This window comes from Podarcis cretensis (assembly GCF_951804945.1).
Source record: "Podarcis cretensis genome assembly, chromosome: 13".
NCBI lineage: Eukaryota > Metazoa > Chordata > Lepidosauria > Squamata > Lacertidae > Podarcis > Podarcis cretensis.
The window spans coordinates 45073551-45096844 of record NC_137182.1 but is presented as its reverse complement, the minus strand read 5'-3'; the positions used below and the strand labels follow the sequence as shown (position 1 = coordinate 45096844).

General features: G+C 47.4%; 1 protein-coding gene across 4 annotated transcripts in view; it reads right to left on the bottom strand.

Annotated features, from left to right (window-relative positions):
• ADCY4 (adenylate cyclase 4) overlaps window positions 1–23294 on the bottom strand; it is a 75929-nt gene that overhangs the window by 35792 nt on the left and 16843 nt on the right. For 2 of the 4 annotated variants that reach the window (XM_079951535.1, XM_079951538.1), the window contains exons 1-8: window positions 20551–20875; window positions 17230–17703; window positions 6711–6908; window positions 5275–5436; window positions 4103–4252; window positions 2929–3083; window positions 2662–2773; window positions 1816–1943 (exon numbers count right to left, since the gene is read on the bottom strand). In XM_079951535.1, coding sequence (XP_079807661.1) covers window positions 1816–1943; window positions 2662–2773; window positions 2929–3083; window positions 4103–4252; window positions 5275–5436; window positions 6711–6908; window positions 17230–17400 — 1076 coding nt within the window. In that variant the 5' untranslated portion in view covers window positions 17401–17703; window positions 20551–20875. Of the gene's footprint in view, window positions 1–1815; window positions 1944–2661; window positions 2774–2928; window positions 3084–4102; window positions 4253–5274; window positions 5437–6710; window positions 6909–17229; window positions 17704–20550; window positions 20876–23294 lie in introns of those variants that run through there. The other 2 variants (XM_079951537.1, XM_079951536.1) reach the window with 2 other exon arrangements.

Genomic DNA, 23294 nt, shown 5'->3' with positions numbered 1-23294 from the left:
TGGAAAAGACCCTGATGTTGGGAAAGATTTGAGGGCACAGGGAGAAGGGGATGACAGAGGACGATATGGTTGGACAGTGTTCTCGAAGCTACAAACATGAGTTTGACCAAACTGCGGGAGGCAGTGGAAGACAGGAGTGCTCTGGCGTGCTCTGGCGTGCTCTGGTCCATGGGGTCACAAAGAGTCAGACACGACTAAACAACAACACAAAAGGTAAAAGGTGAAGGACCCCTGGACGGTGAAGTCCAGTCAAAGGTGACTATGGGGTTGCGGCGCTCATCTCACTTTCAGGCCAAGGGAGCTGGTGTTTGTCCGCAGACAGCTTTCCGGGCCAGCATTACTAAACCACTTCTGGAGCAATGGGACACCATGACAGAGAGCACGGAATGCCGTTTACCTTCCTGTCACAGCAGTACCTATTTATCTACTGCACTGGCATGCTTTCAAACTCAGTTGGCAGGAGCTGGGGCAGAGCAACGGGAGCTCACTCTGTTGTGGGGATTCGAACTGCTGACCTTCCTATCGCCAAGCCCAAGAGGCTCACCCGCATCCCTATCAAGTCAGTAACATTCTACTAGCCTGTTTTAAAAGAGGTCAGGGAGTGATTAAATATCAGTTGGTAGAACATGAGACTCTTAATCTCGGGGTTGTGAGTTTGAGCCCCACCTTGGGCAGAGAGGGTTGGAGTAGAAGACCCTTGGGCTCCCTTTCAACTCTACAATTCTATGATTCTATGTTGCTGGACTACATCTCTCATAAACCCTGCCTGTTGACTATGCTGGCTGGGGCTGATGGGAGTTGGAGTCCAACAAGATCTGAGATGAGTAAGTGGGCATCAGGTTGAAGAAGTCTTATCCAGAGCTACAGTTCTCAAAATGGGTGGTATTGTCCCCACCCTGGAGGTGGGATTACCTAGGGGGCACTAAGACGCAAGGGATGGCAGTGGGGCACTGGAGGTGGGTCCCTCCAAGTGCTTTGATCTCTTATTCATGATTGGCCAGGCTAGAGCTAGAGCAAAACACCTTCCTCTGTTCATATGCAATGTTTTATGGCTCTTGTTGCTTCCAGAGTTCTTTCCTTTGGTCACATTTGTATGTACAGTTCTAAATTGTTGAAAGATAGCCATTAGTCATGGCTGGTATTGCTGTATCGAGTTCATTGATTCTGTTGAATTAATTAAACCAAATAGTTTTAACTGGGTTTTGAATAAACGTGCAATTAATTGTTACTGTTTTGAATTCTGTTGTTTTACTATCTTCCTTAGTGGGCCATGCAAAGCACTATTCTAAATAATATATTTTTGTAGGGGTGGGGAAGGGAGCACCGAGGTTGAGTTTATGGCCTGAAAAACTTGAGGACCACTGATCTAGAGATTGCAGGCTCATACTGGGAGAGACAGTCCCTGAAGTAACCTGGGCCCAGGACATTTAGGACTTTAAAGGTGAATTATCTGTGGATGATTATTATTATTATTATTATTATTATTATTATTATTATTATTATTATTATTTATTCCCCGCACATCTGGCTGAGTTTCCGCAGCCACTCTGGGCGGCTCCCAATCGAATGTTTAAAACAATACAGCATTAAATATTAAAAACTTCCTTAAACATATATAGCTTACAATATAGCTTACCAGTATGTTATATAACATCAAAGGATGGATTTGTAGATCTTGAATGGCACATGTACCAAACCAGAGCACCCCAATGTTGCTGCTGCTCAGACCTCATTCATGACTCGGGATCCTTCCCCCAATTTTTCCTCCCCCTCCCTCTCATTTCACCTGCCAACTGCCTCCCCCACTCCACTCACTTGATGGCCTGGCACATGTCAAGGCCCATCTTGACGCAGTTCCGGGCGTGGTTGGGCAGCGACACAGGCAGCCCAGAGACGCAGTAGTAGCAGTCGCCCAATATCTTGATTCTCATGCACTCGTTATCCTGGGAGGGAACAGGGTTGAGGATGAAGTTTGCCACCTGAGACAACATCTCGGTTTCCTTGGCAACATACACATCATGACTCACTGGCTTAGGGCTGCTCAGCTAGGGTACCATTTCTGCACAGAGGGGTAGAATGTTTCTATGGCCACCACAGCACAATATCCCCAAATATCCCTGAAGAAAGGCACTGATTGTTAATCTGCTCTGGGAATTGTAGCTCTGGGAGGGGAATAGGAAGCGGGGGGGGGGGGGTGTCTTCTAACAAATCCCAGCACCCTTAAGAACTGCACCACCCAGGATTTGATGGTGGGGCTGGCATAAATCCTGGAAAAGGGGGTTTATGCTGCATCCTAAGCCTGTTCACCTGGGTCAGGTAACCTAGGAACCTGGTATAAGTTAAGCCTGCAAAAACTCTGTTTAAAGGCTTGTTTTCTCTCTGCCAAGCTTAGTCCAGCTCTGCCAGCAGTTTTGCTCCAGACTGGAGTTTGGATATAGCACACTGTCCTGCCAGTTTAACTTAATTTTACACCAGCTTCTTGTGTACAAGATTTCCTTGCATGTCACTGGATTCCACCTACCATCAGCCCCTGACCAATGACCAGGGGTGATGAGAGTTGTATTCCTACATCATCAGGTTCCCCGACTCCAATCTAAGGAGAACAAACTGTTTTAAGGCACGGGTAGGGTATTTATGGAGGGGAGATAGTCTCTTACTCACCTTGGCGATCTGGTCAAACTTGCCAAAGAGTTCATTGAGCATGAGGACTAGCTCCTTTGGGGAGCATTCGCTGGCCAAGAGTGTGAACCCAACAATGTCGGCGTATAGGATGCTGCAAGAGGGCGAGGAAGAAAGAAACAAAAGATGTTGTGTGGAACCATGCGATGGAGTGGGATTCCCCCAACCAGCTCCCAATTGTTCAGCCCTAATCCACATACGTCAGGTCAGGCAATCTTGTAGATGACAGATGGCGTCAAAAGCAAGTACCTGATGTTTTCGTGGCGCTTGACGTAGAGGTTGTGGAAATTATTGGTGCCCTCATGACGGTGCTGGGCCTGGCCTCCATCCCGGAGCCTCTCGATGATCTCGGCCTTCATTTCCAAGGCAATGTAAGCAGGAAGGATGGAGAGAAGCAGATGCTCCTAGGAGGATCAGCACAGCAAGGTGGTGGTGGGAGGAATTAGGAACAACCAAGTCAGTTTATAAAAAGGTAAAGGTAAAGGGACACCTGACCATTAGGTCCAGTCGTGGCTGACTCTGGGGTTGCGGCGCTCATCTCGCTTTATTGGCCGAGGGAGCCGGCGTACAGCTTCTGGGTCATGCAGCCAGCATGACTAAGTCACTTCTGGCGAACCGGAGCAGCGCACGGAAACGCTGTTTACTTTCCTGCTGGAGTGGTACCTATTTATCTACTTGCACTTTGACGTGCTTTCGAACTCCTAGGTTGGCAGGAGCAGGGACCAGCAACGGGAGCTCACCCTGTTGCGGGGATTCGAACCGCCGACCTTCTGATAGGCAAGTCCTAGGCTCTGTGGTTTAACCCACAATGCCACCCGCGTCCCTAAGTCAGTTTATAGTACCCTTCCAATACTGAACTGAATGAATGCTATGTTACCTTCAGCATTAATTGGTTTGTTGCTGAACTCTTTTTACAAGTGTCAGAACCTGGGAGTTCCCCGTGCAATGAGTTCGAAGGGGCCTTTCTTTGTCTATGATTGGAGAGAAAAAATAGCTCCTCTGTGCATGGGCAGAAGAACGTCCAACCTTTACTGGTAACCTCCAGGAAGGTTTAAGCTCTGACATCTCTCCTGTGCATAAATCAAAGGCCTGACGGAATGGATGCAGGCCAGAAGGGCCTGATCCAGGACATAGGATGATAGGAAGCTACTCTACCAAGTCAGATGGTCGGTCCATCCTGCTCAATATTATCTACAGTGTTCCCCAACTTGGTGCCTTCCAGGTGTTTTGGACTACGATCCCATCAGCCCCAGCCAGCACAGCCTATGGTCAGGGATGATGGGAGTTGTAGTCAAGGGACACAGGTTGGGAGAGGCTCATCTTCACGGACTGGCAGCTGCTGTCCAAGGTTTTGGGCTGGAATCCTTTCCCTGCCCTACCTGGAATGGAACCTTCTGTGCGCAAAGCCATTCTCCGTACTCACCTGGTGCCTCTTCTCAGATTCCAGCTTGACTCGGGATTGGATGAGGTTGAAGGTCTCGTGGAAGGTCTCCCCCAAGGCCACCTCCATCAAGTGCTTATGGTAGGCACCCACCAGGTTCCCGCAGACAAAGATGACGAGATTGGCCAGGAGCTGGAGGCAGGTGCAAAAAGAGAGGACGTAAGGAAAAGAAAGACTGGGAGACGATCGTGACAGTGCAGTGCTAGAAAGAGAAGACAGTGTGGTGTACTTTTTGTGTGTGTGTTGGACGAGGGGCTCATCCAACTTTCTCTTCTGCCATGTTTCTAGGCCCAGATCTGGGCTTTAAAGCTCTGTGTTTATTTTATTTGGTCCCAAAGCTGTCCCTGGGAAAACCCACATTTCATTGCTTAATCACAGTCAGGTTTTCAGCAGTAAAATGCAGGTTTTCTCAGCGAAAGCACAAGGACCCCCCAAAAAACACCCTGCTTAGACATGGAAAGCATGGCACAAAAGGAAGTCTGGATGAGCCATCGGACTGTGGGAGACCAAGGTTAAAAGCCCCATTCAGCCACAAAGCTCCCTGGGTGACCTCGGGCCAGTACTGACTCTCAGCCTAGCCTACCTTCCATGGTTGTTGTGGGGTTTAAGGGGAGAACCTTGTCTACAACCTAGACCTCCTTGGACAGAATGTGGGATACAAATGTAATAATACCTCAGGGTAGAAATTCTGAAAAGCCCATTATCAGTAAGGCCAGCGTCACCACGCAAGAGTGCAGCCTGACCACAGATCTGGTTTAAGAGGAGCCCAATGCTGATTGTTAGAGTGAAAAGCAACTCCAGAAAAAGTGCAAGGAAGGCACTGAATGTACAGCAAAAAGCTTGGGTCGAATAAGCGATTTCAAAGACTGTGATTGGATGAAGAGATGGCGAGATGCCAGGGTGGCAGAAGCTGGTTGGCTAGAGGATGAAGCAGCTAAGATGATGTACATTTCCTATATAGGGTGTGTGCTAATGGAAATGCTCTCACAGACTCTGTCCGGTAATGTATTACTGAATGAGGTCAGGCTCATGCTGAATTTGCTGTGAGCGTCCCTCAAAGGGAATTTCCCCACACACAACAGGATTTCCCAGGAATGTCCCATCGGCCCGCCTTGTGATACGAAGCACAGATGGGGTGACAGGGCCCCACTTACCTGCAGTGCTAGCTCTGACCGCGAGCCACGCCCCAGAGAGAGGTAGACGCTCAGGATGATGATGTGGGAGAGGGAGGAGACCAAGCCAGCAGCCACGGCATCTTTCATGCCAACGGGCAACATGGTGTAGACGGTGAAGATGATGAAGAGGAAGAAGGAGACCTTTGGGAGAAAAGAACGCTGCGTCAGTTCTCCTTGTGATAGGAGGGAAATTAGGAATGTGTAAATTCCACTAGTCAGTGAAAGAAAATCGGGGGTCAGGGAATAATAATAATAATAATAATAATAATAATAATAATAATAATAATAAATTTTATTTATACCCCGCCCTCCCCAGCCAAGACCGGGCTCAGGGCAGCTAACACCAAATATAAAACAAGTTGATTGAAATACAACTTAAAAACAAGGTTAAAATACAACATTAAAATGCAACCTCATTTCAGCAGAAACTCGAAAGCTTTTTTGGGGATGAAAACATCAAGTCTTCACCAAGGCTAACTATCCGGACTGGTCCTACAAAGGCCAGAATCTGCTAAAATGGTTTCTGCCACGCTCATGCTGACTTTGGAACAAGCATCCCTCAGACCCATTGTCAAGAACTTGCCTACTCCCAGTTTTTCCACACATGATATGCATCTGTTTCTTCCATATCAGTCACCAATCTACAAGTAGGGCTGCAAATAGAGGAAGGGCTGTCTTAAGCATATGCGGACCCAGGGTGCAAAGATCCACCTGGCACCCCTCCCCGGTTGCCCAGTCCCAGGTGTGCAATTCCTGTCTAGATGTTCTTTGAACATGACCCCTGCCTCTACATATGGCCATGTGAAGAACCCTTTCTTGCAACCGTTCCCACTTACACGACTTTGCGCTTCCAGTAGATAACTAACTGTAGAATGATTTGCTTGTTTCAACTGTGCTATGACACTATTATTATATACATTATTGGCAGAGTTGTGCCATTCGTTGACTGTATGTCTATAAGTATCTCCAGGCTTTGCACTTTAATTTGCTGGACTAAGTAAAATTGTCCTTTATATTTGCAAGCTGGTTTGGTGTTTTGGTTTTCTTGTAATACCTGAATATAAGCCGTGCCCTTAAAATTTCACAGGCACTCACACCCGTTCCGTTTTACCGTATGTCTGTTTCAGCAGCGATATGGTAAAAGCCAATTTTTGTAAGGTCGTGAATTTAAGCCACACTTTTAACTTTTCATGGTTGGAATTTGGGGGAAAGTGAGGCTTATATTCAGGCCAGTACAGTATAATGGCATGCTCCCAGCTCTACACGGATGTCAATCAGAAGAGGGCTGTCAATGCAGAAGGGGGGGATAGATTCAAAGAGCACTGTGCTGAGCCCACCTCAGGCTTACACTCAGGTCTCCGAAGGCTCCTCCTATTCCTCATTTTAATTTTTAGGATGCAGCCTGAGCCCCTCACCTGATCCCAGGCACTGACCACCCCTCCGGTGAAGACAAAGACATAGCCCATGGTCATCAGGCAGGTCCAGATGATAGCGGAGAAGATCCGGGTGCATTGCTGGAAGAAGCTCTCTATGCACACGAGGATCAGGATGAGGCTGAAGATTGCCAGGGCAACGAATAATGTAATCAGGAAGCCCAGGTTGGAGGAGAAATCCTGGAGAGAAAAGGGGAATTAAACAAGCAATTCCGTTTGTGCTGGTTTCCAGCATTGGCTTGAGTTATACCACTAGGGGGGCACTGCGCTCAATAGTAGAGCAAATGCTTTGAACGCAAAAAAAAGGAAAAATCTCAGATTTAGGCCACCATCCCATGTCAGAGAGTCAGGACACCAGGATGGGAAACATCAGTGCTAGAGACTCTGAATGGAGCACGGAATTCCCGGGCAGATGCAGGAGTGCTCAGGCACAGTATAATGCAGCTCTGTATGTTCAACGCAGCAGCAAACAGAGCGGTGCAGCTGGAGGTTTAGACTTTGTGCTACGGCTCAATGTAAGCTGGCCCATTAGCGCAAAGGAAACGGTGTCCATCACCTCAGTCTGCCATCCCACAGCTGCCTGTACTTTCAAACAGTCCAGAGTTTGGCACCACCTGCCAGCTTCCTCCTCTTATTCTCAGGGTCAGTGGTGTGCACAGTGCCTGATTTACATATAAGCTAAACAAGCTATAGCTTAGGGCCCCACTCTCTTGCCCCCCCCCCAAAAAAATATACTTCTTCTTAATCAAAGCTGTCAACTTTTCCCTTTTCTTGCGAGGAATCCTATTCGGAATAAGGGAATTTCCCTTAAAAAAAAGGGAAACATTGACAGCTATGTTCTTACTTGTATTTCAGCTCAACAATTACTTTGATAAAATACATATTTTGTTATGTGCAAATGGCTTTAGATACCTGTTAGGTCCATAAATTACCATACAGCATCTATTCAACACAAAAAACAGTGACAATTTGTTGTTGACAAAGGACAGCTGGACATATAAAGGGACCTTCAGTAGCTTAGGGCCTCATCAAACCTAAATCCGACCCTGGGTGTGCGGTTTGTGGACTAAGGGGACTAGGCTAGTCCCCTAAAGGGTCCAGGAGCCCTTCTTCCACCTTCCCAAATACGGCCCGACATTAAGAAGGAGGCAGCAGGGCTCCAGCATCCTGTCAGAGGACTGGCGCAATTCTCCCCAAAGCCCAGGAAGCTTTCAGCAGAAAGTTACAGGACATGCACTGATGGTAAACGAGGCCCCCAAATGCATTGCACATTTAAAGCAGCATCGTGGCTTCTCCTCAAATAATCCTGGGAGCTGTAGTCTGTTAAGAGTGCTGAGAGCCATAGTGCAACAAAAGTGCAACTGGAAACAACAACAACAACAACAACAATAATAATAATAATAATAATAATAATAATAATAATAATAAATTTTATTTATATCCCGCCCTCCCCAGCCGAAGCCGGGCTCAGGGCGGCTAACAACATTAAAACAGTGTGACATTATAAAACATTATAAAAATGAATTAAAATCAAAATTGATGGCAACCATAAACTAAAGCTTTGTAAAGATTGCCAGAGGAGGGGGTCAGGCTGCGCCCTGACCAAATGCCAGGTGGAACAGCTCTGTCTTGCAGGCCCTGCGGAAAGATGTCAAGTCCTGCAGGGCCCTTGTCTCTTGTGACAGAGCGTTCCACCAGGTTGGAGCCGCAGCCGAAAAAGCCCTGGCTCTAGTTGAGGCCAGCCTAACCTCTCTGAGGCCTGGGACCCTCAAGGTGTTTTTATTTGAAGATCGTAAGTTCCTCTGTGGGGCATACCAGGAGAGGCGGTCCCGTAGGTACGAGGGCCCTAGGCCGTATAGGGCTTTGAAGGTTAAAACCAGCACCTTAAACCTGATCCTGTACTCCACCGGGAGCCAGTGCAGCTGGTATAGCACCGGATGGATGTGATCTCTAAGCGAGGACCCCGTAAGGAGTCTCGCTGCGGCATTCTGCACCCGCTGGAGTTTCTGGGTCAGTCTCAAGGGCAGCCCCACGTAGAGCGAGTTACAATAATCCAGTCTGGAGGTGACCGTCGCGTGGATCACAGTGGCTAGGTCAGGGCGAGAGAGGTAAGGAGCCAACTGCTTAGCTTGGCGGAGATGAAAAAATGCCGCCTTTGTTGTAGCTGCAATCTGCTCCTCCATGGAGAGGGAGGTATCGAAGATTACACCCAAACTCTTAACGGACGGTGCTGGCACTAATTGCACCCCCGCAAGAGATGGGAGTTGCCCCCTCAGTCCCATGTCGTCCCGTCCCAGCCAGAGGACCTCTGTCTTCGAAGGATTTAACTTCAGCCGGCTCCCACGTAACCATCCAGCCACAGCCTCCAAGCATCTGATCAGTGTGTCTGGGGCCGAGTCCGGGTGGCCGTCCATCAACAAATAGAGTTGGGTGTCATCAGCATACTGATGGCAGCCCAGCCCAAAACTCCGGACAAGCTGGGCGAGGGGGCGCATAAAGATGTTAAAAAGCATCGGGGAGAGTATTGCACCCTGAGGCACACCACACACCAAGGAGTGGCGGGATGACAATTCCCCCCCAAGCGCCACCCTCTGTCCCCGACCAGAGAGAAACGAGCGCAGCCATTGAAGGACTGTGCCCTGGATCCCCACGTCGGCAAGGCGGTGGTCCAGGAGTTCGTGATCGACCATGTCGAAGGCTGCTGACAGGTCTAGAAGAATCAGCAGCCCCGACCCGCCTCGATCCAGCTGCCTGCGGAGATCATCTGTTAGGGTGACCAGAGCCGTCTCGGTCCCATGACCAGCGCGGAAGCCGGACTGGAATGGATCCAGAGCTGATGTTTCATCCAGAAACCTACCAAGCTGTTCAGCAACCGCTCTCTCAATCACCTTACCCAGGAATGGAAGATTCGAAACCGGGCGGTAATTGGATAGATCTAAGGGATCTAATGATGTTTTCTTTAAGAGCGGGCGCACCACTGCCTCCTTCAGTTCCCCTGGGAATGTCCCGGTGCCAAGGGACAGATTGATGATATACCCCAGGGGGGCCCGCACCTCTTCTGGACACGCTCTAATCAGCCAGGACGGGCACGGGTCGAGAGGACAGGTGGTGGGCTTTCCAGCTCGGAGGAATCTGTCTACATCAGCTGGGGATATCCAGTCAAAGTGGTCCAATACTGAACCCGAGGACAGTCGAGGGGCCTCCAGTTCCTTTATTGTATCCAAATTGGCAGGGAGGTCATGGCGGAGCAACAAGACCTTCTCCGCAAAAAAGCTCGCAAATGCCTCACAGCTGTGTGTCAAATTGTTATTTAAATTTGGCTGTCCTTCGAGGGACGTTAAAGACCGAATTATACTAAATAATTGTGCCGGGCGAGAGCTAGCGGATGCAATGGAGGCCGAGAAGTAGGACTTTTTAGCGGCCTTCACTGCCATCTCATAGGTTTTCATAAAAACCCTATAAGATGTTCTTGAGGCTCCGTCACGGGCACCCCGCCATACTCGCTCTAGCCGTCTGAGGTCCCGCTTCATTTTCCGGAGCTCCTCGGTAAACCAGGGAGCCCGGTTTCTGCGGGGTCGCAGAGGGCGCTTAGGTGCGATCTCATTGATGGCTGCCAGGAGCTGGGTATTCCAGGCCTCAACAAGCTCAGTCAATGAGTCGCCAGGGGGAGAAAGGTCCCGCAAGGCTTGACGGAATCTATCAGGGTCCATCAGCCTCTGCGGGCGAGCCCAAATTGGCTTGCCACCCAAGCAGGGTGGGGGTGGAACGTCAATCCTGGCTTTCAGAGCATAGTGATCAGACCATGGCACCTTCATCGAAGGAAACATGATCACATCTATACCGACGCCAAAGATCAAATCCAGCGTGTGGCCTGCTTGATGTGTGGGGCCCGAAACAAACTGGGAGAGCCCTAGTGTCGCCATGGAAGACACCAGGTCCAGAGCCTGTGAGGAGGGAGTGGCATCAGCATGGATGTTGAAGTCCCCCAATACCAATAGGTTAGGGAACTCCAAGGCCCAGCCGGCCACCGCCTCCAGCAGGCCTGACAGGGTGGCTGCTGGTGCGCTAGGTGGCCGGTACACCAGCCAGACAGCCAAGCTCACCTCGGAGCCCCACACTAGGCCAACACATTCAATGCCGGGGATCGATGGCGATGGTAGAGCCCTGAAAGAACAATCTTCCCGGATTAATAACGCCACCCCTCCCCCCCGGCCCACAGTCCGCGACTGGTGAAGGACGGAGAAACCCGGGGGCGCCATCTCTCGTAGGGTAACAGTATCCCCTTCGCGCACCCAGGTCTCAGTCACACATGCCAGGTCAACCCCCTGCGAGGTGAAGAAATCTCGCAGGGTGGCGGTTTTGTTGCCTATAGACCTGGCATTGCACAACACCAGTGACGGAGGTGAGTAATCCTTGCTCACCCTACCCTCGTCTCTCGGGATGGGGCGCAGATTGGAAGGGGTACGAGCATATCCGTATCTCGATCCCCTTCGCCTATGACATCTGCCCCCACCGCCATACCTCCCTCGCCCCTCCACAGTAGGAATCCCAAGCCTCATACTTGCCTCCATTTACAGAATATAAAAGCAAACAAACAAAAACAATTACATGAAAACAAAACCAATCCCCACCCCACTCCCCAAATACCCCACCCCAACGCACAATAAATCAAAACAAAATAAAAGTACATGGATAAAAACCACCACTTTGTTGGAATTCAGGCTCGGTCAGAGGTATGTGCCTATCTCTCCAGGCACCGGCTGAATTCTTTTGACCTCCCTCCGGCGACTCCCGGCAGGAAAAACACACGAGGTCCGTTCCGGCGATTTTCCTCAGGCTGTGAGAAAAACACACCACTGCATCTCCTCCCTGCTCCCTGCATATCCCCAGGGAGGGGAATCAGACTCAGACAGAAATGTATCTTACATGCTTTTATTCCTGTCCTTAGCAGTCATACAGTGAAAGATGTCTGCTCTCATCAACAAACAGAGAGAAACTCCAAACTCCACCTATGTACATCCTGTACAGGTCATATGACACACACTGAGCTCACATCCTGTGCTCAATATGGAGAATGGACTGCCCCTTTGTTTCCATGGCAACAGTCACATACATCCTGTCTGGCTTTGCAGCCACAAGCAGCTGACTGAGCTGCTGGAGCCTTTGCTTGCTGCTGCATTGCTGCTTTAGAATAACATACTCCCCCTAAAGTATCAATGCGTGCTGCGAGCAAAGCGTCATCCAGAGAAGAAAACAAACAGTTGTTATATGTATAACACTCCCCTGTTGTTTCAGTTCCACCCTTGGAACTACCCGCCACTGGTTTTACCAATGTACCTCTCTGGTATACCTCTTGGGCGGTACACCCGTCGTTGCTCTCTCAGACCTACGTAAGAGGTGCTGCTCTCCCTTGCTTTCTGGTTCAGCCTCTGAACTCTCTGAAGAACCAGTACTAAGCTTAATCAGTGGTTCATCCTCCTCTTCTGAGGGTCTAGTCATTGTGTGAGATTTCTTCTCAATGACTGTGACAACTGAGCTGTCTGAGCTATCGCTGTCATCATCAGTACTACTGAACTCAATAAGATCAAACTCATCATCATCATCATCAGAATCATCATCATCACCTGTGGGAAATGTGTGAACGATCACTCTCTCCTGTTCAGGAGCACTCTCTAGAAATTTTGTGAGAATCACCTTACCAGATTCAGACAAAATTACTCTGTAGAGACCCTTTTCATAACCCACAAAAATGCCTCTGGCATTCTTTACTCCACCTGGAGCTTCTGTTCTCACATGAGACCCAAAAACCTTGAAATGGGCAACAGAAGGTTTTCTGTGGAACAGTTTCTCAAAAGGAGAACATCCCAAGTCTTTTGAAACCTTTCTCAACCACGTGTAACAAAATGACATTAGTAACTCAGCCCAGTACTCATGTGGCAGATGTGAACTAAGCAATTGCGCTTCCATTCCCTTTTGCAATTCTTTGTTCACCCTAACACAGACACATCTCTTCCAAGCTTCTTCGGAAGCTGCAATTTTGTGTCTTATCCCTTTCTTCTTCAGGAACCTCTGGAAATCCTGTAAGAGAAAAATTGGCTTCTCATCTGTGCAAAGACAATCTATGTCAGCATCATGCATATTTTTAACCTTGTCACATAACTCTTTAAACCTTTCTAAGGCTTCTTTCGGTCTATCCAAAAGATAAATCCAGACAAAACCTGTAAAAGAATCAACACATATTAGGTAATACTTTGCATTGCCTCTAGATGGTGCTAAAGGACCAATCACATCAGCATACACCCGCTGAAATGCCTTGTCGACCCTTGAGGTGACCTGCTTGGCGTTCTTCTTGGCTACACCTGCAAAAGAAATCGTGTTAGAATCACAAGAATTACATTCCATGTAATCACTTTGATCAAAAGTCAACAAATACAGTCCATCTTTCTCTTTGGCAGAAAGATACAACTCTCCATCTTTGTAGATCTCACAGTGTTGATCATCATAGGACAGTTTTAGTCCCTTCTTGGCAATCTGCGAAACGCTGAGCAGATTGTACTTCAACTCTGGAACCAAATAAACATTGTTTATAGTCAAGTTCAGACTTTTAAGATACACAGTCCCAATTCCGGTGGCTTCCAACTCTTGACCGTTGCCTTGTTGTACAACGAAGCTTTGCTTCTTAATCGACGAAAACAAATCCCTGTGATGGGTCATGTGAACCGTCGCTCCCGTGTCTAAAACGAAGGAATTCCCCACTTGTGGTGTGGCTTTTAGGGACATCAAAGCCTTTGCAGGCTTCGCCTGTGACTTGGCATGACTTCTGCCTGACGCCACAGACTTCGTGGAGCTTCCCTTGGCTCCTTTGTTCTGACGTGGCTTCTTGCAGTTCCGCTGAAGATGCCCAGTCTGTCCACAATTGTGGCATCGGACAACATTCAAAGCTACAGCGTCTTGTCCAGTAGCTACAGCAGTGGGGGTGTCTGAACTCCGTTCTTGTCTCCCCCTGTCCTTCACTTCCAGGGCGGCAAGTCTGTCATGTTCGTTCAGAACCACGGCAAAGACCCTGTCCGACGTTAGATCTTGCGCTGGGAGGGACCCCAGCTGACTGGCAACGGTTTTGTAAGTCCGATTCAGGCTGTTTATCACCATGAAGCAAAACACTTCCTCCTGCAGACGGAAATTACGTTCCACCATCTGTTGACGCAAATATTTCATTTCCGTCAGGTGCGCTTGAACATCTCCATCAGGCGCAAGCCTCAGGTTAGTCAGCTTTTCAAAATACAGCAACGCTGAAGAACCTGCATCTCTCTGATGTGTCCTTCTCAGCGTGTCCCAAACATCTTTCGCGTGCTGTAAATCTTGTATATGAATAAGCTGAGAGTCTGACATGCACAGAATTATGTACATCCTGTACAGGTCATATGACACACACTGAGCTCACATCCTGTGCTCAATATGGAGAATGGACTGCCCCTTTGTTTCCATGGCAACAGTCACATACATCCTGTCTGGCTTTGCAGCCACAAGCAGCTGACTGAGCTGCTGGAGCCTTTGCTTGCTGCTGCATTGCTGCTTTAGAATAACACGCTTATGGTGGTACAACAAAGCAAAAAAATAAAAACAGTTTAAAACATATAAAAACACTTCCAACAACCGCTGCAGCAGCACCAGTGTCCCCGAGGCTGCGTCGGTGGTGAGCGTGGGCCCCGCCCCCTGGCCTGGTGGAGAGTGGGCCTGCAGGGGGAAGAGCCCTCCCCACAAACGCACGGCAGAGTGGCAGCAGCGATGTTCCGAGGCCTCCGTGGAGCCTTATATGCTGAGGTGGAGTCTGGGGCCCGCCCCCAGGCCCAAGGTGGAGAATGGGCTTGCAGGGGGAGCGGTTCTCCCCAAGACTCACCGGCAAAGTGGCAGCAGCAGTGTCCCGGGCCTCCTTGGAGTCCTTCACGCTGAGGTGGAGTATGGGCCCGTCCCCAAGCCCAAGATGGAGAATGGGCTAGCAGGGGGAAGAGCCCTCCCCACAAACGCACGGCAAAGCGGCAGCAGCGATCCTGATCTTTCGTGATATGAGAAGTTAGAGCATGGGTAGGAAAACTAAGGCCCGGGAGCCAACTCCGGCCCAATCGCCTTCTAAATCCGGCCCGCAGACAGTCCGGGACTCAGCATGTTCTTACATGTGTAGAATGTGTCCTTTTATTTAAAATGCATCTCTGGGTTATTTGTGGGGCATAGGAATTTGTTCATTTTTTCCCCCTTCAAAATATAGTCCGCCCCCCCCCCCACAAGGCCTGAGGGACAGTGGACCAGCCCCCGCCTGAAAAAGTTTGCTGACCCCTGAGTTAGAGGATTACAGCAGGAATTCATGGGGACATGCACCAATTGAAAACAAAGCAGTTTGTCTCCCTCAAAACTTTTGCAGGCACTAATGGTACTGAAAGCAGCATGACAGCATGGTGTATGAAGAGCTAAACAAAACTTTGTTAAGAAAACAGAAGCTTTTTTTATTGGGGATATTAGACACAGATATAGCCAGAGAAAACAAGAGAGTATTCCTTTACCCTACAGGAGCTGAGAGAACACTAACTGGAAAAAAATGGAAAAAAGAAACCATTCCAACAAAAAAAAGTGTGGCAAGATAAATTATTTGACTACAGTAGTACCTCAGGTTATGTTACCTTCGGGTAACGTAATTTTGAGTTACGAACGTGGCAAACCCAGAAGTGTATACTTCCAGGTTTCGCCCCGTGCGCGTAAGCACTCTATCAAGGCGTTCACGAGCACAGAAGTGGTGCCTCCGGATACTGACTTTTGGGAGTAAGTACGGACCCCCGGTATGAATTAAGTTCATATCTGGAGGGTCCACTGTACATTGAATTTTCTAGATTGACAGGAGCCATTAAGGGTCAGCCCAAGCAAAAATTTCAAAAAGAATGGGGAAAATATAGAGAATACCTGAAAACGCAGTGTCCTCAAATTAATACTTGGATTTGTTTCAACTAACTTCTGCAAAATAAATTATAGTATAAAAGCTAAAAATAGAAAGAAAAAGGGGGTAATAATAAACTAAGGAGACAGTTTACCAAAAATGAAGAGAACCGTGTTTAGGATGAAGGAAGTCAACTGGAAGAAAAGAAGAATTGAAATAATATATATATATATATATATATATATATATATATATACTGTTGATTATTTGACCTGTGTAAGTTTGCATATGTTATTAAGTTTTATTTGTATTTCATTATTTTTTTGTTTTTGATTCTGCATTTTTATCAGTGTGTGTGTATGTGTTGTAAAATAAACTTAATAAAAAAAAATGAAAGCAGCATGACATATATCCTTCCTGGAACCATCATGACTACAAATCATGGAAAATAAAGAGGATGTCTGGAGGGACACAAAAAGGATCTTGCAAGCCTGAAGTCTGCCCACCAAGATCTACTCTGCTTTTTCTATTGCCTGCTGCCAGATCCTCTGAACTGGAGGTGCCAGGGACTGAATTGAGGACTTTCTGTCGTTGAGCTATGGTCCCTCCATCAAACTCAACTTTTCTCCCAACCACCTCATCTAAGGATGGGGGACCTGCATAGTCCTCTGGGTGATCTTGGGCTCCAAAACCCCATCAGAATGGATGATGGGAGTTGAAACAACATCTGGAGGGCCACAAGCATTCCCACCCATAACCAAGTTCTTAGAACCTAAGAACAGGACTCCTGGATCAGGTTAGTCCAGCATAGTCTCACCGTGGACAACAGTGGGAAACCCACAAGCAGGACCTGAATGCAACAGGACCCTTCCTGTGGTTTCCAGCAACTGGTATTCAGAAACTGTAATGGTTATAAGGGGTTGCTTGTGTGTAAGTTACCGTCGCTGCTGGCTAGATTGCCTGGTTAACCTTGTCTCAGCTGACAGCCCTTCACTCCGTGGCCGTTCAGTCGCTCGCAGAATCCGTCAGTGGGCGTTTCTTGAATCTCTTCCAGCAAAGAAGTTGTTTGACGCCAAGTCTCCTCCTACTCTCCCTGCGCGGAAATCTTCTGCGCAGGGAAGGAGTGGGCAGAGGTGTGCCCGTGCTCTCCCCACTAGTTTCGGGCGAAGAGTCTTGGAGACCCCTCTCCAAATCCCCCATCCGCCCCCCTTCTCTACTGGCGTTGAGCTGATTTCCTTCCCCAGCCGATGGGCTTCCTCCCTCCCTGCTGGACCCCTCTCCTGCATCGCTCGAGAGCCTTGCTTCCACCTCTGACTCTGATGTCAGTTCCCTGACAGAAACTGAATACTTCCGAAAAAGGACATGCAACAAAATGATCAGAGCCAAGAGCTGTTGATATCCACATCTTCTGTTAATTTGTCTAATCCTCTTTTAAAGCCATCCCGTTGGTGGCCTTTTGTGAGAGCAAATTTTTTCTGTCCTGACTCCCATAGACACCCCATCTCTCTCTCTCTCTCTCTCTCTCTCTCTCTCTCTCTCTCTCTCTTTCTCTCTCTCTCTCCTTGCAAACATGCTTACCCGGCCACTGGCAAAGGATGTCACAATGAGAGCCACGCAGATGCCCAACACAATGAAGAGGAGCAAGAGGATGAGGGGGTACTGTTGGCTCAAGCTGTAATAGGTTTGATAGTAGAGGTCCTCCCGTGGGGTGTCGCTGCTGGTTGACTGCGGGCGACGCTGGCAGGGCATGGCTTTCCTGCTCCCACAAACTGCCGCCTTGGAGGGGAGGAGAGCTCACTCCTCCCAAGGAAAGTAAGGGAAAGTCAATCAGCACCTCTTGCTGAAGCTGTCGAGGGTACCCATTTGTACTTCAAGGCTGCAGAGCCCCATCATTGAAAAAACAGGTGTATTAATCCAGACAGGGGACATGGAGAAATCCAACTGAGCAGTGAGCATGAAACCTGGGGTGGATGATCTCAGTGTGGAACGATGTTCTCAGCTAAGTCAGGTGAAGCGGGCATCGTCAGTGCAGAGAGTCAGAAACAGGAGGCCCTGGGGAAAGAAATTAAAAATAGGAAACAAATGGTCCTTATTCACACTTATAGATTAATATTGAATACTTCAATAGTACTGCTTGTGTTCTGTTAGCCCCAAAATGGGAAATGAACAGACTAAAGAAAAATGGCAACTTAAAGGGATGGGATATACGCAGCTTGCGGACCTAACATATAGAATAAGAGAACAAGAAGAACATAGGTTTAAAGAAGATTGGGAAATGTTTCCTGAATATAGGAAAATTGTGTATATTTGAAAAAGTGGACAGCATTAAGATAAATTCAACAGTGTAAATCAGTTTTGATGGATGTTATAATGGAATACTGATGGGCTTAGTTTATATAAAATATGCAGGGATTTATGTTGCGCAAAATGAACCATAGAAAGAGAGGAAGGGAAGTCATTGATACGTTAAGGTTGTTTAAGTGAATGTTCTAAAATGTAAAACATAAATTTAGTACTAAAAGTCCCAGAGAATTGCTGTCTTGGTTATTCCTCCTTAGTAATAATGGGTACAAAAGTTCCACCTTGTTGGAGGTCTTCAGGCAGAAACTGAAGGGACATCTGTAGGGGGCACTCTAGCTCTGAACTTCATATATTGAACCCCAGAGTGATTGGAGTAAATGATTTACAAGGTCTCCTCCAACTCTATAATTCCACAATCTGTTTCTTTAGCTACATGCATAAGTATTCATGAAAAGACAAATGTTGTCATAGAATGGTCAAGTTGGAAAGAACCACGAGGGTCATCTGGTTCAACCCCCTGCAATGCAGGATTATTATTTTTTAACCCAATGTTTAACTCAAACCCACCACCCTGATATGAAGAGTCTTATGCTCTACCAAGGGAGTTATCAGTATTCTTCAACCTTAGGACCACATATGTCATTGGGCTACAGCTCTCATTACACCTGACCATCAGCTAAATTGGCTGGGGATTATGAGAACTGTAGTCTGGCAACATCTGGGGACCCAAAGTTGGTGCCTTTGGCTGTTGTTTTTATCATCATCATCATCTACCGAGTCCGTATGGTGCTGTGGGAAGTGTCGGTCTAGGACCTGAGAGACCAAGGTTCCAATCTCCACTCAGCCATGTAGCTCATTAGATGACATTGGGTCTCTCTCAGCCTGAATTGTCACACTGGGTTGCTGTGAGGATAGAAATGGAAGTCACCTCCACACCAGGATTCTCGGGTTTGTAGCTCAGTGAGGAATAGACGACAGTTCCCAGGATTCTTTGGAGAAATCTGGGTGCTTCAAATGTTCTTTAAACATACGGTGTCAATATGACTGAGAAGCACCGTGGCTAGCACCTTGAGCTTTGAGAGGTGGGATATAAATGTAATTGCCATCATCATCACTACCACCGCCATTATTATTAATTATTGTAAGGACTGTTTTGAACACAATGATTTAATAATTGTGGCCAGGAAAGGAAAGGAAAGGAAAGGAAAGGAAAGGAAAGGAAAGGAAAGGAAAGGAAAGGAAAGGAGAAACAAAGAAAGAACCTCTCATCATCTAAACTATAAGCTCTGGCAAGTGATATATTAATAATATGCGAAACAGCCGTGCTGGAATTCGTGTGAATTCACATCCTCAGTGAATGAGTGCAGAGAAGGTCAGATAGAAAGAGTGGATAGAAAAGTCAGAAAAAGTTGTGAAGGATGGGAGGGGAGAAGAGAAGAAGATAGATGGCTGACTAAAAGACAGGAGGCTGTCTACTAGAAATTTTATGTATTCTTCCCCTCAAAAACATGAACTACCATATTTTTATCTCACCTTCCTCTAATGAGCTCTATCATATTTTGCTTCACAACAACTCTACGAGGTAGATTATGGTGAAATCCTAACCATGCCTACTCAGAAGTAAGTCCTGCTAAATTCAGTGGGGCTTACTCCCATGAAAGTGGAGCTAGGAGTGCAGAGAGCTTTATTGGCTGGGCTGGAATTTGAATTAAGAGCTACCTCTCCCGAAACCAAGCTTGACTATCTGTTCACGTAGCCCATATGAGATAGATGAGGCAGATCTGAGTTTTAGGGATACAGAATGATAACCGATTCAGGTGGATGGATGAAGTTCAGGGATGGTAACAAAAAGTGAACTACATCTCTCTCTCCCCTCTCCCTCCATTACACACAAAAATAAATATTTTAGATAGATATAGATGATAGATAGATAGATGATAGATAGATAGATAGATAGATAGATAGATAGATAGATAGAGATGATAGATGATAGATAGATAGATAGATAGATAGATAGATAGATAGATATAGATATAGATGATAGATAGATAGATGATAGATAGATAGATAGATGATAGATAGATGATAGATAGATAGATAGATAGATAGATAGATAGATAGATAGATAGATAGATATCTTGCCCACTTGGGAAATCAATCAGCTTTGAAATAAACTGTCAAAGTGCCACAAAAAATTAAGCATCCGTCAACCTCTGCTGTGCTCCTTTGTAGAGTTTACATGCAAACACTTCCCACACACTCTCGTTGGTGAGCGCATATATTTCTGAACAGTTCCCTCTAAGAAAGTCCTATTTCACAAAATCCAGGACTCACCCATGCCACAAATATTCACCTCCCTTATTCTGTGCAGGTGAAGAAAGACCCAAGAACGATGGATTGCTGTTCCCATGCCGAGTTGGCCACCCCCTCTTGCCTCTCCACCGATCATCACGTTTTTTTAAAGGGCAAGATGCAAAAACCCATTCAGTCTCCCATCTCTCCCCTGCGCAGCCTTCCCTCGCTTGGACACACAACAGGCAGCCGCCACCTCACAAAGTACGCAAACGCCGAGGAAGCGGGCGCTTCTTAGCTTCTTACCTGTTCTAGCAACCACCGGCAGCTCCATCATCGGAGCAGGGAGCCTGAATCTCTCCCGTTACTCACCATGCTCCGACTTCTCTCACGCAGCTGCAGGAAGTCAGTCTGCCTGCCTCCCCACAGCCCAGCCAGCTCAATTTGAGATTAAAAACTCCCGGGCAAGATTAACACTTTCATCCCCAAGGGGCAGGGGGTGGAATTCAGTGGCCAGGGCAGGCACAGTCCTCCTGGGTTGCCTTCAGGTGGCCTGTTCTATTCAGCACTCATCCAGATTCGCCTGCACAAAGTTTGCAGAGAGGCTGGACACCAAGAAGAAGACGAAGAGTTTGGATTTCATATCCCGCCTTTCGCTCCCCTTAAGGAGTCTCAAAGCGGCTAACATTCTCCTTTCCCTTCCTCCCCCACAACAAACACTCTGTGAGGTGAGTGGGGCTGAGAGACTTCAGAGAAGTGTGACTGGCCCAAGGTCACCCAGCAGCTGCATGTGGAGGAGCGGAGACGGGAACCCGGTTCCCCAGATTACGAGTCCACCGCTCTTAACCACTACACCACATTGGCTCTCTACACCAGCAGCTATGCACTGAATATGTTTGCTTCAAATATGTTTGCAGGGAGGTTCGAAGATGAAGCATCAAGGATTGGCTACTCGGCACTTTCCTGTGCGTTTCCCCCTTGCTTTCCTTATCTGTAAAAAGTCTGATTGTGCTTCCTGAGTGTCGCAATCTGCGGGTGGGTGGGAGTCAATCACATAGCGACAAATCCAGGTTGTGCAATTAAAGCTGGCTGCAACAAACCCGCTTTCTTAAAAGACTGGACTTCTTGCAATAAGGAAAGAGAGGAGAAAATGCACCAGCAAGCGTGGGACAGCACTTGCTTGATGCAACATCATCTAAGCAACATCATCTATGCCCCACGGAGAGCCTCCAGGTCCATAAATAGCAACACCCTAGTGGTCCCAGGCCCTAAGGAAGTCAGAATAACCTCAACTAGAGCCAGGGCCTTTTCAACACTGGCTCCGGCCTGGTGGAACGCTCTGCCTCATGAGACCAGGGCCCTGCAGGATCTGATTTCTTTCCGCAGGGCCTGTAAGACAGAGTTGTTCTGCCTGGCCTTTGGCTTGGAGCCAATTTGATTCCCTCCCCCTCTTTCTTTTTTCTTTTCCTTTCTCCTCCTGTGATGAGGCTACATTTTAATATTTTAATTTTGTTTTTAAGCTGTATTCATTCAACTTGTTTTTATTATTGCTTATTAGCCGCCCTGAGCCCGGCCTTGGCTGGGGTATAAATAAAAATTATTATTATTATTATTATTATTATTATTATTATTATTATTAAGCTCCCCGCAAAAAAACCCAAAACAGACTGAATGTTTGTTAAAATAGCTGACATCATCTGATCTCCCAGCAAACAAATCAGGTTGAATGCTCAATAAACAGGTCAGCTGGAAGTGACCTACCATTGGGGGGAAGTAGGGTAGCACAAGTGTGTGAAATACTTTTTAGTGGCACAACTTGGATTTACTCTTATGCAATGGAATCCCACCTCAAAATGGCAACACCTTGGAAGCCCTTTGGGATTCACTATGGCCCATACAGGACCTTGATCCAAAGGAGCTCAGTTTTCTTGCCTTTGCCACTGTCAAATGGAGGCTTTTTTCATCTGGGGCCCCAAGGCTGAAGAACACTGCATTGCACAAGAGCACTTGATTTTGTTTTAATTTTCCATCTTCGGACCTCATAAAACCCGCAGCAGTAAACTGTCACAAGCCCTAGCCTTTTACTTTCTAAATGTTCCCTTCAAATTCTTAAAACATAGCAGGGGTTTTTCCCCCAATGCCTACTTTACTCGTTCATCCAACTCTTTACTGGAGACTTATAACAACACTTACTTCTCGCTCCTGAAGACATACATGTTTAGACCAGCATACCCTTAAACTGAACTTATGGTTTTATAATTTAAACTGCATTCCTCCGCCCCCTGTTTTAATGGGAAGAGCCATATTTAACTAAATAGTTCCACAAACCAATGCAGCAAGTTCTGCTAGACTAGAGCAATTCTCCCTCCCTGCAATTGTCTGTGTGGGGTGGGAGAAACACACACACACACACACACACACACACACACACACACCAGAGCAGCACCTGTAGAGAGGGGGAGAGGGGAGATTTTTCCATCAGGCCAGCCGAAATTATTACACTGACATTCTTCTCAGCACTACTTTATATTCCACCTTATTTTTGTTTGGTTGTTTTATTGCATATTTCAATTGAGGATGCTTTAATTTTGAACAAAATCCAAGGCAGATCCTCATGGCTCTCTTCCCACTTGGTGAACCAGCTTCACCCTCTTATAAGTATCTCTTGTGCTGTTCTGACCCCCGATTCCTCATTCAGGCTCCATGTGTAGGCGTTATTAACGAAGCAGCCTTATTAAACAGGGTTTATTACAATTCCCTGGCAGCAGGGTTTGGCCTGGGTTGGTGGGAGGGAATCTCAGGCCCAAATGTTGACTGCCAAAATGGCACCCCACTCCCCGCCAAAGAAAAAGGGGTGAGGGAAGATCTACATCAGGAGCACGTGGGGCGGGTGGAGATCACAATCAGCATCTGTTTCCCTGGTGGGTCTTGCCGCCTGAGGCAGTCACCTCACCTTGCCTTATGGGTGGGCTGGCCCTGACTGTGGCCATTCAGATCTCTCTCTCTCTCTGGCCCTCGAGATTTTTGCTAGGCCATTCTCCCTTTCCAGG